The sequence below is a fragment of the Caretta caretta genome, chromosome 2, assembly GCF_965140235.1.
Source record: "Caretta caretta isolate rCarCar2 chromosome 2, rCarCar1.hap1, whole genome shotgun sequence".
NCBI classification, from domain to species: domain Eukaryota; kingdom Metazoa; phylum Chordata; order Testudines; family Cheloniidae; genus Caretta; species Caretta caretta.
The window spans coordinates 10,001-26,455 of NC_134207.1; the positions used below are offsets into that span (position 1 = coordinate 10,001).

Below are 16,455 nucleotides of genomic sequence, written 5' to 3' on the forward strand. Positions count from 1 at the left end.
TCATAGAATCATAGAATAATAGAGTTGGAAGGGACCTCTGGAGGCCATCTAGTCCAACCCCCTGCTCAAAGCAGGACCATGTTGTATTTTGTCCCATTTACCATTGACTTTAATGTCCTTAACTACTTTCTCCTTCAAAATTTTTTCCAAGACCTTGCATACTACAGATGTCAAACTAACAGGCCTGTAGTTACCCAGATCACTTTTTTTCCTTTTCTTAAAAATAGGAACTATGTTAGCAATTCTCCAGTCATACGGTACAACTCCTGAGTTTACAGATTCATTAAAAATTCTTGCTAATGGGCTTGCAATTTCGGGTGCCAATTTCTTTAATATTCTTGGATGAAGGTCATCTGGGCCCCCCGATTTAGTCCCATTAAGCTGTCTGAGTTTCACTTCTACCTCAGATATGGTAATATTTACCTCCATATCCTCATTCCCATTTGTCATGCTACCATTATCCCCAAGATCGTCTTTAGCCTTATTAAAGACTGAGGCAAAGTATTTGTTTAGATATTGAGCCATGCCTAGATTATCCCTAACCTCCACTCCATCCTCAGTGTTTAGCTGTCCCACCTCTTTCTTTGTTTTCTTGTTATTTAGATGGCTATAAAACCTTTTACTATTGGTTTTAATTCCCTTTGCAAGGTCCAACTCTACTTGACTTTTAGGCTGTCTCACTTTATTCCTACATGTTCTGACCTCAATAAGGTAGCTTTCCTTGCTGATCCCTCCCATCTTCCACTCCCTGTATGCTTTCTGCTTTTTCTTAATCACCTCTCTGAGATGCTTGCTCATGTAGCTTGGTCTACAACTCCTGCCTATGAATTTGTTTCCCTTTCTTGGGATGCAGGCTTCTGATAGCTTCTGCAGCTTTGATTTAAAGTAATCCGAGGCCTCCTCTACCTTTAGATCCATAAGTTCTTCAGTCCAATCCACTTCCCTAACTAATTTCCTTAATTTTTGAAAGTCAGCCCTTTTGAAATCAAAAACCCTAGCTGCAGATTTATTTTTGTTAATCCTTCCGTTCAGTTTGAACTGAATCAGCTCATGATCACTTGAACCAAAATTATCCCCTACAACCAATTCTTCTATGAGGTCCTCACTACTCACCAAAACCAAATCTATAATGGCATCCCCTCTAGTTGGTTCAGCAACTACTTGATGAAGGAATCCATTAGCTATCGCATCTAGGAAAATCTGAGCCCTATTATTATTACTAGCACTCGTCCTCCAGTCTATATCTGGGAAGTTAAAGTCTCTCATGATCAAGCAGTTTCCATTAGTATTTACTTCATTAAAAACATTAAAAAGGGCTCTATCCATATCCAAATTAGATCCTGGCGGTCTATAGCACACCCCAAGCACTATCCCAGGGGAGGCTGTAATAGTTTTCTTCCCCAATGTAATTTTTGCCCAGACGGACTCTGTCTTATCCATTCCATCGCTTCTTATTTCTTTACATTCTACCTCATCATTGATATACAATGCTACTCCACCACCTTCACCTTTATTTCGGTGTTTCCTAAACAGCACATACCCTTCAATACCGGTAGTCCAGTCATGACTACTATTCCACCATGTTTCTGTTATCTCTATAATGTCTGGTTTCACTTCCAGCACCAGTAGCTCTAGTTCCTCCATTTTGTTACCTAGGCTCCTCGCATTGGTGTACAAACATCTTAATTTTTGCTGTTTGGCCTCACTCACATTCTGTACCCTATTAGGCATGGTCATTCTACAACCAGTATAACCTGTTAGACTGGTATCCACACTGCCCTTCCTCCTTATATACATTCTCCTACCCATGGCTGTATCCTTTCTTTGTTTTCTTCCCTCTCAATGTTAAAATCTGGCATGGAGATTACCTGGACATCTCCCAACCATCTCCCCCAAATTCCTAGTTTAAAGCTCTCTTAATCATTTGTGCCAGCCTCCATCCTAGAAGTCTATTTCCTTCCCTACTCAGATGAAGTCCATCCTGAGAGAACTGTCCTCTGTCCATGAATGCCTCCCAGTGGCCATACATCCCAAAGCCCTCCTTATAGCACCACTGCCTAAGCCATCTTCAGCCAAGTCATAATCTTGTCACACCTTTGTTGCCCTTCTCTAGGAACAGGCAGAATCCCACTAAAGATTACCTGAGCCTCGATTTCTTTAAGCGTCTTCCCCAGCCTAGCATAGTCTCCCTTAATACTTTCCAGCGAGAATCTAGCCATATCATTTGTTCCCACATGAAGGATAATTAGGGGATTCTTTCCTGCTCCCTTTAGGATCCTTTTCAACCTCAGATCTACATCCCGTATCTTAGCACCTGGAAGACAGCACACCCTTCTATTCTGTGGATCAGCTCTGGTTACAGGCCTGTCTATTCTTCTCAGTAAAGAGTCCCCGATCACATAGACCTGCTTTTTCCTGGTGACAGTGCTATTCTCCAGTCTATCCCCTGTTCCCTCTGGCTGCAAGTTCTTTCCATTCCTATTCTCCCTTGTAATCCTCTTCAACCCATCCTGTATCCTCCTGGGGCTCATATTTGGTGTAGTCTCCATTGACGCTTCCCCTTTTCCTATAGGACTAGCCGCTCTTCTCTTCTTCCTTGCCCTTCCACCTTCAGCGACTACCTGCTGAGCCCCTTCTTCGTTTTCCAACTCTGCAAACCTGTTCTTGAGCTCTATTTCTCCTTCACTGGCCCGTCTTTTCCTCTGCCTGGTTCTTTTAGTCACATGCTTCCACTGACCACTTTCCTCACCCAGTCTCCCCTCAGAATTCCCCAGCCCTGCTTCCATCTGCAAGTCTGAGTTTTTCCCTTCAGATTCCTCATGTCTTTGCTCCATAATCTGCTCAAACCCCTTCCTAAACTCAACCAGACTTTCCAGCTGCATCTCCAAACCTCGGATCTTTTCCTCCATCAGCTCTATCAGATGGCATTTCATGCAGACAGAACTCTTACCAGGTCCCTCCTCCAGGATCATGTACATACCACAGCTTCCACATCCAGTCATCCTCATTGTGTCTTCCACTGCATGGGTCACTCCCACTGCTGCCTCTGTGTCTGTCATACCCTTCCCACCTAAACCCTGTTCATCTGGGAAACACAAACCACACCCAAACCCCACCCCCCACAGCAACAACAAACCCCAAACAAGCACCACAAGACAAACTCCCCTTACAAACTCCCACTGAAACCCCCGTTTACAACTCTGTTTGCTGGCTCCTGTGCCGCTGCAGCTGTCTGTGCCGCTGCCTGGCTGGCTGGCTGCCTTTATAGGACCCCCTAGTCAGAGAAGCCCCCCCCCCCATCAGGGCTCAGACTCTCTCCCGGCACAAAGCCTCTACAAGCCTCTACACATACAAATACTACAAATACAAAACCAAAAACAAATACCTTCTCCTCCAACAGATCTCCCACTCAAACTCCCCTGTTTACAGCTCTGTTTGCTGGCTCCTGTGCCGCTGCAGCTGTTTGTGCCGCTGCCTGGCTACCTAATGTCCCTTTCTTTTTTGGTCCAAGGCTTAAACAACTTGCAAATCTTGCACCTTTCACTGATACGGGTTTCTCCCAAACAGCACAGTCTGTATGCGGGTCACTTCTTGGCATAGAATGCTTACAAGAGCCGCATGACCTGGGCTCACTGACTAACTAAACAGCTAACTAACTACACGTATTAACACTGAATGAATGAACAGTTCTGGGGACAAGCTAAAGCAAAGCTGGAGCAGAGCAGTTCCGATGCACCTTCACTGGTGGCAAGAAGGAACTGAGGGTGGAGGGAGCATGCAGCTCTCCTTATATCACGCCAGGCAGGTGCCAGACCAGGGTTCGCAGGGGGGGGGTGCCCCCCACTACGGATACTGCTAGGGGAAAAACTTCCGGCACCAGTGCACGTGGTGAGCACGCACACCTATTGTGGAATACACATGAGGAATCACTTGAAGAAGAATATTGTGAGGAAAACATATGTTCAACATCCTCCTCCTTCTTGCCACTTGAGAAGCTTGAAGTGGTAGGGGAGTACTGCAGATAGGGTGCTGAAGGTCCTGGTGATATATTGGTGCCCAGTAGCAGAGACTCATGGGCATGGGAAACCCTTAAGTCCCCTTGATGTAGAAACTGAGGTGGTGCAGTGACTCCAGGTTCCGAATGGTAAGGCATGAGAGGAGTGAAGGATGACTGATATGGAGCTAGTGCCATTAGGAGTCTGTGGAGACATCTTATGCTGAGGTAGCATAAGTGTCTGCACTAAAGGTTGTACTGGGGGTGCATATTGCAACACAGGAGTAGGTGCTCTAGAACACAGGCACTGTTGGGCAGGCAGGTGACAAGAAGAGGTTCGGTGCAGGGAGTGTCAGCTGCAGCAGATGAGAAAGCAGCGCAGAAAGTTCAAATGGCGGTGCTGCAGCATCCGCTTGTGCTCTCGGCACCGTGAGAACCACCGGCACTGTGTTATGAATGGTGACTGAGGGAGAGCTGTATGAGGCTGGCAACTGAAAGCCCTGAGCCTCAGCACCTGGTCACTGAGCAGCTGACTCACAGTAGGTGCCTGCTGAGTCATAAGTGCTGAGCCGTGGAGTGGCGGGCACTGGAGAAGCAGATGCTACCTGAGACCTCTTAGCTGAGGAGTGTTCCCTGAGTGGGGAGGAAGCTGGCCATTTTTTTGCTTTGTTCTTGTCCTTTGAGGGTTTTGGAGCACTTTGTTGGCCTGGGTCAGATGCTAGTCTGACCGAGTTTTCCAGCAGGAAAGTCTGAGTTCCCTGTCCTTGCGGGTCCACACTTTAAGTTTAGTACAGTGGACACATTTTGGGAGTACATGAGACTCCCCCAAACGGCATACACACTGTGAATGTCCATCTGAAATGGGGATGGCATCTTTGCAGGAGGCACATCTCTTGAAGCCTGGAGAGCCAGGCAAGTCTGTATCTGAAAAAGGAGTGTTTTGTTTTTTTGTTTTAAAATAGTAACTCCAATAACTAACCTATCTAAATTAAACTGAGAACAGAAATAACTATGAACTAAAAGCTCTGAGAGGAAGATAGGAAAGTGAAATATAGCATGACTGCTGGACTCTGTCTCTAGCCAGGGACGTTAGAGAAGGAACTGAGGAGCCTGGGCTGTGCACATGCTATTCAAGCACTGACAGCTCACGAGGCAGGCACTGCATGTGCACAGCCCGTAGGGGTGCTGCTGTGAAAATCTCTGATTGAAGGTGCTGGGACGCACCTTGACCTGGAGTGGAGCACCCACAGAGACATCTCTCGAAGGAGAACTGATGCTACATCATCCTCTAACTCATCCCCTATCTGACAATCTGTGTCACCATCTGCACCTCTTAATTTGTTCTCTCTCTCAAGGAGCTTGCAGAGGTGGGCATGTCTGCAGCCCCACTATACTCCCTCACTGTGTGCTGATTCACCGTATCTCTCTCTAACATATCACAAATACTTTCCAATTCACTGATTCAATCTAACAACTGACCACAGTCTGATTTATAGCCATCCATCGATTTTAAGCTGGCAGCCACTCACTCCTGCAAACAGCAAGTTTCCTCACCTGCCTCCTGTACATGATATTGACTCCGTTCTTTTTCTCCAACTCCTGTCCCTTTTGGAAAAGTACTAATCACTCCTTTGAAATTACATGTAGCTTATTTGTTAACTCCTGAATAGCCTCCTCTTTCTCCTCCGAAGTTTACTAGGCTTTTCTGAGTGACTCTATTTTCTTATTAAATTTCTGCCTAAGCGTGCTACAGGCCATCAGCACGCATTCCATAGCAATTCCTTTCACCTCTTTAGCCTTCCCTTTTTTCTACTCTACTTCCACATACCTGTCTCACAAAACCCCATGGATTACAATGTTCAGAGACAACAAGGAGTCCGGTGGCACCTTAAAGACTGACAGATTTATTTGGGCTTAAGCTTTCATGGCTAAAAAAAAGTTTCTTCAGATGTGGTAATGTTTTTTACCCATGAAAGCTTATGCCCGAATAAATCTGTTAGTCTTTAAGATGCCACCAGATTCCTTATTGTTTTTGTGGATACAGACTAACACGGCTTGCCTCTGATACTTAATGTTCAGAGATAATTTCCCTGTCTCTCTGTTGAATTAAGCCTCCTCCATGGTCCCTAATGTATTTTCTGGCAAAGTTTTTCAAAGCCATACTGTGGGCAACTCCTACAGACCCTACTGCCCTCATTTCACTCATTTTAACACTTAAATAATACTCTCATAAATTCCAAAATAAAATAACTTCACTTAAAATCTATTTGCTAGTCTAATTCTCAACACTATGTAACAAACACTATACTATATTCTTAACTCTAAATCTGAAGGCGTTCCTTGAAGGAAAAACAAAAAGAAAAGAAATAACACGCCAGACTGGTCTCACCAAATACTTCAAACAAGTCCCAAGAAAAACAAAGAGGGGTGGGGGTGAGTTCCCCTCTCTTCTCTAGATAACTAATGTGCTCTTAGCCAATTGAGAGATCTTCTACCCTGTTGGGACCCACTGAGCAGCCGGGGTAAGCTGGTGGTAGATGGATCAGAGCCCAGCCCGGAAGAGCTGTGGGGACTGAACTACTATGGCCTTTTGGACAGCTTTATTAAAACAAAAAACTCAGTTCTCCTGCCACCTCTGAGTGTGGGTCACCTGGCCCCAATGCAACTGCAATTTCAAATTTCAGGTATCAATATTATTGTCAAGGTTCCTTCCCAACTCTGAACTCTAGGGTACAGATGTGGGGACCTGCATAAAAACCTCCTAAGCTTACTTTTACCAGCTTAGGTTAAAACTTCCCCAAGGTACAAACTATTTTACCCTTTGCCCTTGGACTTCCACTGCCACCACCAATACTTTTACCCGGGTTTATTTTATTAGGAAAGCGTTGTTTGGAAATGTCTTTCCCCCCAAAATCCTCCCAACCCTTGCACCCCACTTCCTGGGGAAGGTTTGGTAAAAATCCTCACCAATTTGCACAGGTGACCACAGACCCAAACCCTTGGATCTTAAGAACAATGAAAAAAACATTCAGTTCTTGAAAAGAAGAATTTTAATAGAAGAAACAGTAAAAAAGAATCCTCTCTGTAAAATCAGGGTGGTAAATACCTTACAGGGTAATTAGATTCAGAACATAGAGAATCCCTCTAGGCAAAACCTTAAGTTACAAAAAGACACACAGACAGGAATATCCATTCTATTCAGCACAGCTTGTTTTCTCAGACATTTAAAGAAATCATAATCTAATGCATAATCATAACACATAATCTAGCTAGATTACTTACCAAATTCTAAGACTCCATTCCTGTTCTGTCCCTGGCAAAAGCATCACCCAGACAGACACTTTGTTTTTCTCCCTCCTCCCAGCTTTTGAAAGTATCTTGTCTCCTCATTGGTCATTTTGGTCAGGTGCCAGCAAGGTTATTCTAGCTTCTTAACCCTTTACAGGTGAAAGGATTTTTTCTCTGGCCAGGAGGAATTTTAAAGGTGTTTACCCTTCCCTTTATATTTATGACAATTATACTTTAAAATGTCAACAAAGCCCATTAAATGTAAATATCACTATAAACAGTACAAGTCTCATTCCTCCTTACCTTGCAAGATTAAACACTATCTATAAACTCTGGCCAGTCCAGATTAAACAGAAAATCTAAATTGCAGTAAAGAACAGTGTGATGGGGCAGAGCGGCCCCACACTGGTACCACAGGGGTTAACCCTTCCTTCCTAGCAGAGAAAGCCCTGCCCCGGAAGCTCTGCTGGGCAAGCTCCAACTGAAGAACAGGTATAAAAGCCTGCAGAGCTGCTCAGTCGGGGCTGACTGCTGGAGGGGAAGGAGGCATGCAGCCAGCTCCCAAGGAGGGACAGCCTGGGTGCCAGAATCCGGAGGCCAGCCAAGTTGGGATGCACCCTGATGGCCAGACGCACAGCAGGGGGACAGACCAGAGGACCCCCTGAAGCAGAGAACCCGGCGTTTATGGTAGGAAGTGACCCAGGGGAACTTTAGAGGCAAACGGCGTTAGAACCGCACTGACACTCAGTGTCTTGCAGGCGGATCCCCGCTGAGCTGGTAGCAAGGGGAGCTTGTCACTACCAGGGCCCTGGGTCGGGACCCAGTGGAGAGGGCAGGCCTGGGTCCTCCTACCACTCCCCCATACCGCAGGAATCCTATGGACTCTGGCGGCTAAGCCACACTACCCCGCTTGCAAGGGGGATTGTATAGACTCTGGCCATTAGGCTGCACTGCTCCAATATGGGGAAAGATTTATATGGACCCTGCCCATTGGGTTATGCTGCCCTGACACTTGGGACGATTAACCTGGACTCTGGCTGCTAGGCTGCACTACCCCGACCAAGGGCCGATTGTGTGGAAGGAGGCCATTAGGCGGCAACTGGATGCCCACAGAGAGACAGGTGTGTGAACTTGGGAGTGGCGACGTTCCTACACCCCACCCCTGCCACAAAGGGGCAGTGCAGTGCTAGGCCTGCCACAAACAGGAAATACCACTGGGACCACTGCCAAAAAAACAGTCAAAGGAAATAGGTTCCAGAGTGGTAGCCATGTTAGTCTGTATTAGCAAAAACAATGAGGAATCCTTGTGGCTGTTTAGAGACTAACAAATTTATCTGGGCATAAGCTTTCATGGGCTAAAACCCACTTCATCAGACACATGGAGTGGAACATACAGTAGGGAGGTATAAATACACAGCATATGAAAAGATGGGAGTTGCCTTACCAAGATGTGGGGTCAGTGCTAACGAGCCAATTCAATTTAAGTTGGAAGTAGACAATTCTCAACAGTTGACAAGAAGGAGTGGAAATCAGTTTTGTAGTGTTAATGAGGCCAATGTAAACAAGGTGGCCCATTACAAACAGATGACAAGAAAGTGTGAGTATTTAGCAAGGGGAAATTAGTTTTTGTAAAAACAATGAGGAGTACTTGTGGCACCTGAGAGCCTAACAAATTGATTTAGTTTTTATAGTGACCCATCCACTTCCAGTCTTTATTCAGGCCTAATTTGATGGTGTCCAGTTTGCAAATTAATTCCAGTTCTGCAGTTTTCCATTGGAGTCTGTTTTTGAAGTTTTTGTTGTTGAAGAATTGCCACTTTTAAGTTTGTTATTGAGTGACCAGGGAGATTGAAGTGTTCTACTGTTTTTTGAATAGGAGGACTTGTGGCACCGTAGAGACTAACAAATTTATTTGAGCATAAGCTCACCAGCAACCACACACCACACAATAGAACCACTAACCCAGGAACCTATCCTTGCAACAAAGCCCGTTGCCAACTGTGTCCACATATCTATTCAGGGGACACAGCCTAATCACATCAGCCACACTATCAGAGGCTCGTTCACCTGCACATCTACGAATGTAATATATGACATCATGTGCCAGCAATGCCCCTCTGCCATGTACATTGGGCAAACTGGATAGTCTCCATGTAAAAGAATAAATGGACACAAATCAGACGTCAAGAATTATAACATTCAAAAACCAGTCGGAGAACACTTCAATCTCTTTGGTCGCTCGATTACAGACCTAAAAGTGGCAATTCTTCAACAAAAAAACTTCAAAAACAGACTCCAGTGAGAGACTGCTGAATTGGAATTAATTTGCAAACTGGATACAATTAACTTAGGCTTGAATAAAGACTGGGAGTGGATGTGTCATTACACAAAGTAAAACTATTTCCCCATGTTTATTGCCCTCCCCCCCCCACACTGTTCCTCAGATGTTCTTGTCAACTGCTGGAAATGGCCCAACTTGATTATCACTACAAAAGGTTCCCCCCACACTCTCCTGCTGGTAATAGCTCACCTTACCTGATCACTCTCGTTACAGTGTGTATGGTAACACCCATTGTTTCATGTTCTCTGTGTATATAAATCTCCCCACTGCATTTTCCGCTGAATGCATCCGATGAAGTGAGCTGAAGCTCACGAAAGCTTATGCTCAAATAAATCTGTTAGTCTCTAAGGTGCCACAAGTTCTCCTTTTCTTTTTGCAGATACAGACTAACACGGCTGCTACTCTGAAACCTGTTTTTTGAATGTTATAATTCCTGATGTCAGATTTGTGTCCATTTATTCTTTTGCGTAGAGACTGTCCCATTTGGCCAATGTACATGGCAGAGGAGCATTGCTGGCACATGATGGCATATATCACATTAGTAGATGTGCAGGTGAATGAGCCCCTGATGGCATGGCTGATGTGGTCACATCCTATGATGGTGTCCCTTGAATAGATATGCAGACATAGTTGGCACTGGGGTTTGTTGCAGGGTTTCATTCCTGGGTTAGTGTTTTTGTTGTGTGGTATGTAGTTGCTGATGGGTATTTGCTTCAGGTTGGGGGGCTGCCTGTAAGCGAGGACTGGCTTGTCTCCCAAGGTCTGTGAGAGTGAGGGATCAACCTTCAGGATAGGTTGTAGATCCTTGATGATGCACAGGAGAGGTTTTAGTTGGGGGCTATAGGTGATGGCTAGTGGCATTCTGTTACTTTCTTTGTTGGGCCTGTCTTGTAGTAGATGACTTCTGGGTACCCTTCTAGCTCTATCAATCTGTTTCTCCACTTCACCAGGTGGGTATTGTAGACAATGGATCGTGCGATGTGGCCTGGATGAAAGCTGGAGGCATGTAGGTAAGTATAGTGGTCAGTAGGCTTCCGGTATACGGTGGTGTTTATGTGACCATCGCTTATTAGCACTGTCCTGTCTAGGAAGTGGATCTCTTGTGTGGACTGGTCCAGGCTGAGGTTGATGGTGGGGTGGAAATTGTTGAAATCTGGGTGGAATTCCACCTCGTGAAGTGAAGAAACAGATTGTCAGAGGCCTGAATAAAGACTGGGAGTGGATGGGTCACTACAAAAATGAAATAAATTTGTTTGTCTCTAAGGTGCCACAAGTATGCCTCGTTGTTTTTACAAAAACTAATTTCCCCATGCTAAATACTCACAGCTTCTTGTCAACTGTTTGAAATGGGCCATCTTGTTTCCATAGGCCTCATTAACATTACAACACTGATTTCCACTTCTTCTTGTCAACTGTTGAGAACTGCATACTTCCAACTTAAATTGAATTGGCTCGTTAGCACTGACCCCCGACTTGGTAAGACAACTCCCATCTCTTCATGTACTGTGTGTATATATATATTCTGCCTATTGTATTTTCCACTCCATGCATCTGATGAAGTGGGTTTTAGCCCATGAAAGCTTATGCCCAAATAAATTTGCCAGTCTCAAAAGTGCCACAAGGACTCCTCATTGTTTTGTTTTGTTTTTTCCAAAGGAAATAAGGTTTCCTGTGCTCCAAGGTAGTCTGTTAGACAAAGTCACACACACATAGCTTTCTGCTCTCTTTTGCTCTCTAACTCTAATTTGCCTCAGGTGAACCTCCTAGGTGTCTAGAAACACCTAGAATTCCTGAAAATTCCTGCCACACTCCTTGAGTTTCCTGGCTGGCTCACCAGCCTGTTGCCTGATTTTTAGGAGCTTAACATTATTGTTTATATAATATGGTTATAGGCTCACCAATTACTCTGATCAGAAGATAATAATGTTCTTGTCCCAGAATCAGGGTACACAGGTTTGAGAAGGACACTCACACAGAGAAGAAAATATAACCTTAAAGACTTTTATTGAGATGAAATGGAATAATAATAAAATAGATAATAATCAGTTAGAATTACAAAGGAAATAATATTCTTCTAGTGGCACATCTGGTATTATATATTTTAAAGCTTTTTAGATAACCTGGTGGTAAGAGACAAAGGACCAGCCTTACCTCTGGCATGCCAAAAGAGTCTGATTTCCAGGTTCCCCAGTTCTCGAGTGGGAGGTGAAGAGCTTAGGAGAAGCTAGAGCACTAAAAGCTATAGAAAGACATCATAATCTAATAGAGTTTGACCCAACTAATTTAAGAATTAAGAACTATAGAGAACTATAAGACTAAGACTATAGAAGCTATAAGGCTAACTTAACATGGTAGGTTGCCCCTCTTATAGAGCCTGAGCACCAGGTGCCCTCCTTCCATGTCCAAACTTAATTTCCTCACCCACAAAAATCAAAGTACATTTACCCTATAGGCTGGCATGTTCATGTGAATTAATGACATATTCATACCTATTAATGACACTTAGCTCATTCTTATCTCTTATTTCTGGCCTAACAAGTTATTTCCATGTTCTTTGTGGTGTACCTGTTAAGTTTATAGAGGACATGAACTTAGGTAGCCCTCTATCTTAATGTTTCCTCACTTATCTATGCTAAAGATCACAAACATATATATATACACACACAAACACACTTTATGCATTAGCTTATTATCATTTATATAGGCTAAAGGTCCCAAATATATGTATGCAAACTTGCCTTAACTCAACATACAGGATGTTGCCTCTAGGTTTCTTGCATTACAGCCAAGAATATGCTAGCTAGCCCTATGGCTTACAAAATGATCACACTATGTTTGAGATCCATTCAAATTCCCCTTCGAGATCTTTGACACTTTCATCTCAGACCCTAAATTACTATGTTTTAGGATGAAAGAAAAAAACTGATTCCCAAGCAGAAGGCTGAGAACACTGAATCATATGACACATTGAGAAGTGGAGGTATAGAATGTGGAGAAGATAAATTCTACATGGCACAGAGGAAATACTGCTGGGGTAATTCAGAAGGTGGGAATCCCTCTGACTCACTACTTCAGGTGCCACAGAGGTTGAAAAAACACTTTTTTCCCTATCCCCAATCCTGGTCCTTTCTCTTTGTTATATTTAAATATATTTAAAATGAGAAAAATGGTACAATAACAACTGCTATTGAACACAACCCAATGTAACTTGATGACTAACAATCGCTTTGCAGTGGGAGGAAAAGGATAAATGTAATTCTCCAAATTTGTTTAGGCTAGGAAAAGCAATGGAGGTTATGTCAGGGCTAAATTACCATGGCCACTATAAATGGGCTATTTTCTTTACTGAAAAAATAGTTGCTTTTACAACAGGATAGCTACCTCAAGGTAGCTAACTCCATGGAAAATACTAGTGGAGTCAAGGCCCAGGTAGATTTAACCTCCATGTACCTAGTTGAGGTCACTCTTGGTCCCCCTACCTGGGGCTGAAGGACATTCCTGTTGGAGGGACATACACTTCTATGACATAGGACAAAGCATTTGATGAAAAGGACTGGGATTCACCCCAAGGAAGGGTGAGCTGCAAAAGGGAAAAGCAGACTACTCAGCTGAGGGAGCTGAGAGGCCATGGTGACACAAATGCTGCCTTAAAGCTCACTACATGGGAATTAGCAAAAGGAAAACAAAATATTTTCTCAGCCCTAGACAAGATTTTTATGGTGTTTATCTCCCTTGCAACTTTTCTGATGATAAATAAGGGCGGACCTCTGCTGGAAGAATTTCCCACACTCGGAGCATTCATAGGGTCTCTCCCCTGTGTGGATCCTCTGATGTGTAATAATTTGTGAGCTCTGAGTGAAGGTTTTCCCACACTCACAGCATTCACAGGTAAGGTTAAGATTCTGTCACAGGTATTTTTAGTAAAAGTCAGGAACAGGTCATGGGCAATAAACAAAAATTTATGGAAGCCACAACCTGTCCCTTTTACTAAAAAACCCAGGGGGTGGGGGGAGAACAGTGCAGCTGCTCCAGCCCGCTGTTCCAGAAGGCTGGCTGGCTGATGAGCTGTTTAGTGGGGGCCCCGCGGCTGAGAGCTGCTCCAGCCCTACCCCGGAGGTCCTGGAAAGTCATGGAATCCATGACCAAATCTTATCCTTATTCATAGGGTTTCTCCCCTGTGTGGATCCTCTGATGCCTAATAAGGTTTGAGCTCCGATTGAAGGTTTTTCCACATTCACAGCATTTATAGGGTTTCTCCTCTGTGTGAATGCTCTGATGCCTGATGAGGTGTGAGCTCCGAGTGAAGGTTTTCCCACATTCACAGCATGCATAGGGTCTCTCTCCTGTGTGGCTCCTCTGATGTCTAATAAGGGTTGAGCGCCTACTGAACTTTTTCCCACAATAAACACATGTGTTATTTCTCTCTCCTGTGTGGCCCCTCTGATGTGTAACAAGGTTTGAGCTAACAGCAAAGGTTTTCCCGCACTCAAAACATTTATAGGGTTTCTCCCCTGTGTGGATCCTCTGATGTATAATAAGGTATGAGCTCCAAGCAAAGGTTTTCCCACACTCAAGACATTTATAGGGTTTCTCCCCTGTGTGGATCCTCTGATGTGTAATAAGGTATGAGCTTGAAGAAAAGTCTTTCCCACACTCGCAGCATTCATAGGGTTTCTCTGATGTGTGGATCCTCTGATGTGTAATAAGGAGTGAGCTTGTAGTGAAGGTTTTCCCACATTCACAGCATTTATAGGGCCTCTCTCCTGTGTGGATCCTCTGATGTCTAATAAGATTTGAGCTATCAATGAAGGTTTTCTTGCACTCACAGCATTCATAGGGTTTCTTCCCAGTGTGGATCCTCTGATGCGTAATAAGGGTTGAGCGTCTACTGAACTTTTTCCCACAATCAACGCATGTGTAATTTCTCTCTCCTGTATGAATCCTCTTATGTATAATAAGGTGTGAGCTATCATTGAAGGTTTTTCCGCACTCACAGCATTCATAGGGTTTCTCCCCTGTGTGGATCCTCTGATGTGTAATAAGGCTTGATCTCCAAGCAAAGCTTTTCCCACACTCACAGCAGGTATAGGGTCTCTCGCCTGTGTGGATCCTCTGATGTCTAATAAGGTTTGCACTATCAGTGAAGGTTTTCCTGCACTCACAGCATTCATAGGGTTTCTTCCCTGTGTGGGTCTTCTGATGTGTAATAAGCTGTAAGCGCCTACTGAATTTTTCCCCACAATCAACACATGTGTTCTTTCTCTCTCCCTTGGGGATTCCCTGCTGGGCCATGCTTTCCTTGAGGCCTTTGAGAGTTCCCTGATAATTAACAGATTTACCAACCTTCTGCGCTGGTTGGTTTCCCTGCCACTTCTCTGGCCTGTGCTGACTCTCACAGGTTTTTCCCTGCTCACAACTCCTGGACACACTCCCTTTGCATCTTTGCAATAACACCCCACGTGATTCCACTTGCTTGTGAACTTCCTGATGAGGATTCTGCTCCATGGTCTCACTCACCATCCCATCATCTGCTGGGACAGAATAAGAAAAACCTTGGAAACAGGAACAGTAAAGGAGAGAACAAACCAAAAGAACAGGTGGAGATGGGAAAAAAATCAGGGACTGAATTTCCCCAAACTCTTCCCCAAGGGGGAGAGAGGAGGGGGTTAATTCTGCATCTAGTTCCCATCCAAACATACAGGGAGATGGGAGTTTGGGGAGGGAGTTACTGCCAGGAGTTAGTCAGGATGGGTTGGAGGCTCTGAGCAATATCGACCCTAAGGATATGACACCTGCTGGGGACAATCCTGAACTCAAAGAGTTCACAAGGTCTTTGTTGGGAATCCCAGCTGTTTCTTCAGCCAGAGTTGGTTTAATGATCCTTCACCTATGAAGCTTCCTCTCAGGAACTCTCTTTCCTCTGAGCCCTGGAGATCTGGGGCCCATGGCTCTTATCGTAGAATATCAGGGTTGGAAGGGACCTCAGGAGGTCATCTAGTCCAACCCCTTGCTTAAAGCAGGACCAATCCCCAACTCAAAGCAGGACCAATCCCCAATCTTCCCCTTGTTCCAGCTGGGAGATGACATGAGGTTTGGAAACAGGAAACACTGCTCAGGAGAAAGAAGACAAATGAGATCAGGTGAACTCATGGGACACTCATCACACACACAAAAAGTTCTGTTATTTTAACCACAGCGCATTTTAAAGCAGTAAACTCCTGGGGCCAGCTCCCCAGGTGTTCAAAGGTGCAGGACACTCTTATGAAGGATTTAACTGTGTCATGTCTACAAGGAACATTGTCCCCACCCCTTACCACTGCCCCCAGCCCTCCTGGCCCACATAAGCTCTTTGCCCCAAATCTTCCTCTCCCCAGCTCTCTAACACCCTCCCTTTCACTATCAAGACCCCCCCATTATCATCATTTTATTATTTCAATTACTGTAGCATCTGGTAGTGATAGTCAGGGACCAGGATCCCATTCAGCTGGACGTTTTACAAACACAGAACAAAAAACTGTCTCTGCCCCAAAGATCTGACAATCTAAGAATAAGACAAGAGTCAGATACAGATAGAAATTGGTGTGACACAGATGGCAATTTCCTGTAATATCCTGGACCACCCTTACTGAATTAAGTCAAACTTTATTGAATTAAATTTCAGTATCCTAGGTGTTCACTGTATTAAAAATACGAGTGTGTATGTATTACTGTGGGATGGTCTGTAACATCTCCAGGGAGAAGAACTGGACAATATAAACCCTAGGAAGTGTTATCAGCTTCAAAGGACTCTTTGAAACAATGTGCTAGACAAAATTAAGTGGGATTTCTAAGA

At 44.4% G+C, this 16,455-nt stretch overlaps 1 protein-coding gene across 9 annotated transcripts in view; it reads right to left on the reverse strand.

Moving 5' to 3' along the window:
• Positions 1-11,610: 11,610 nt before the first annotated feature.
• LOC125632950 (uncharacterized) overlaps positions 11,611-16,455 on the reverse strand; it is a 40,145-nt gene continuing 35,300 nt past the window's right edge. For 7 of the 9 annotated variants that reach the window (XM_075124813.1, XM_048841910.2, XM_048841909.2 and 4 more), the window contains one exon: positions 11,611-15,151. In XM_075124813.1, coding sequence (XP_074980914.1) covers positions 13,779-15,143 — 1,365 coding nt within the window. In that variant the 5' untranslated portion in view covers positions 15,144-15,151 and the 3' untranslated portion in view covers positions 11,611-13,778. Of the gene's footprint in view, positions 15,155-16,455 lie in introns of all 9 variants that reach the window. The other 2 variants (XM_075124811.1, XM_048841907.2) reach the window with 1 other exon arrangement.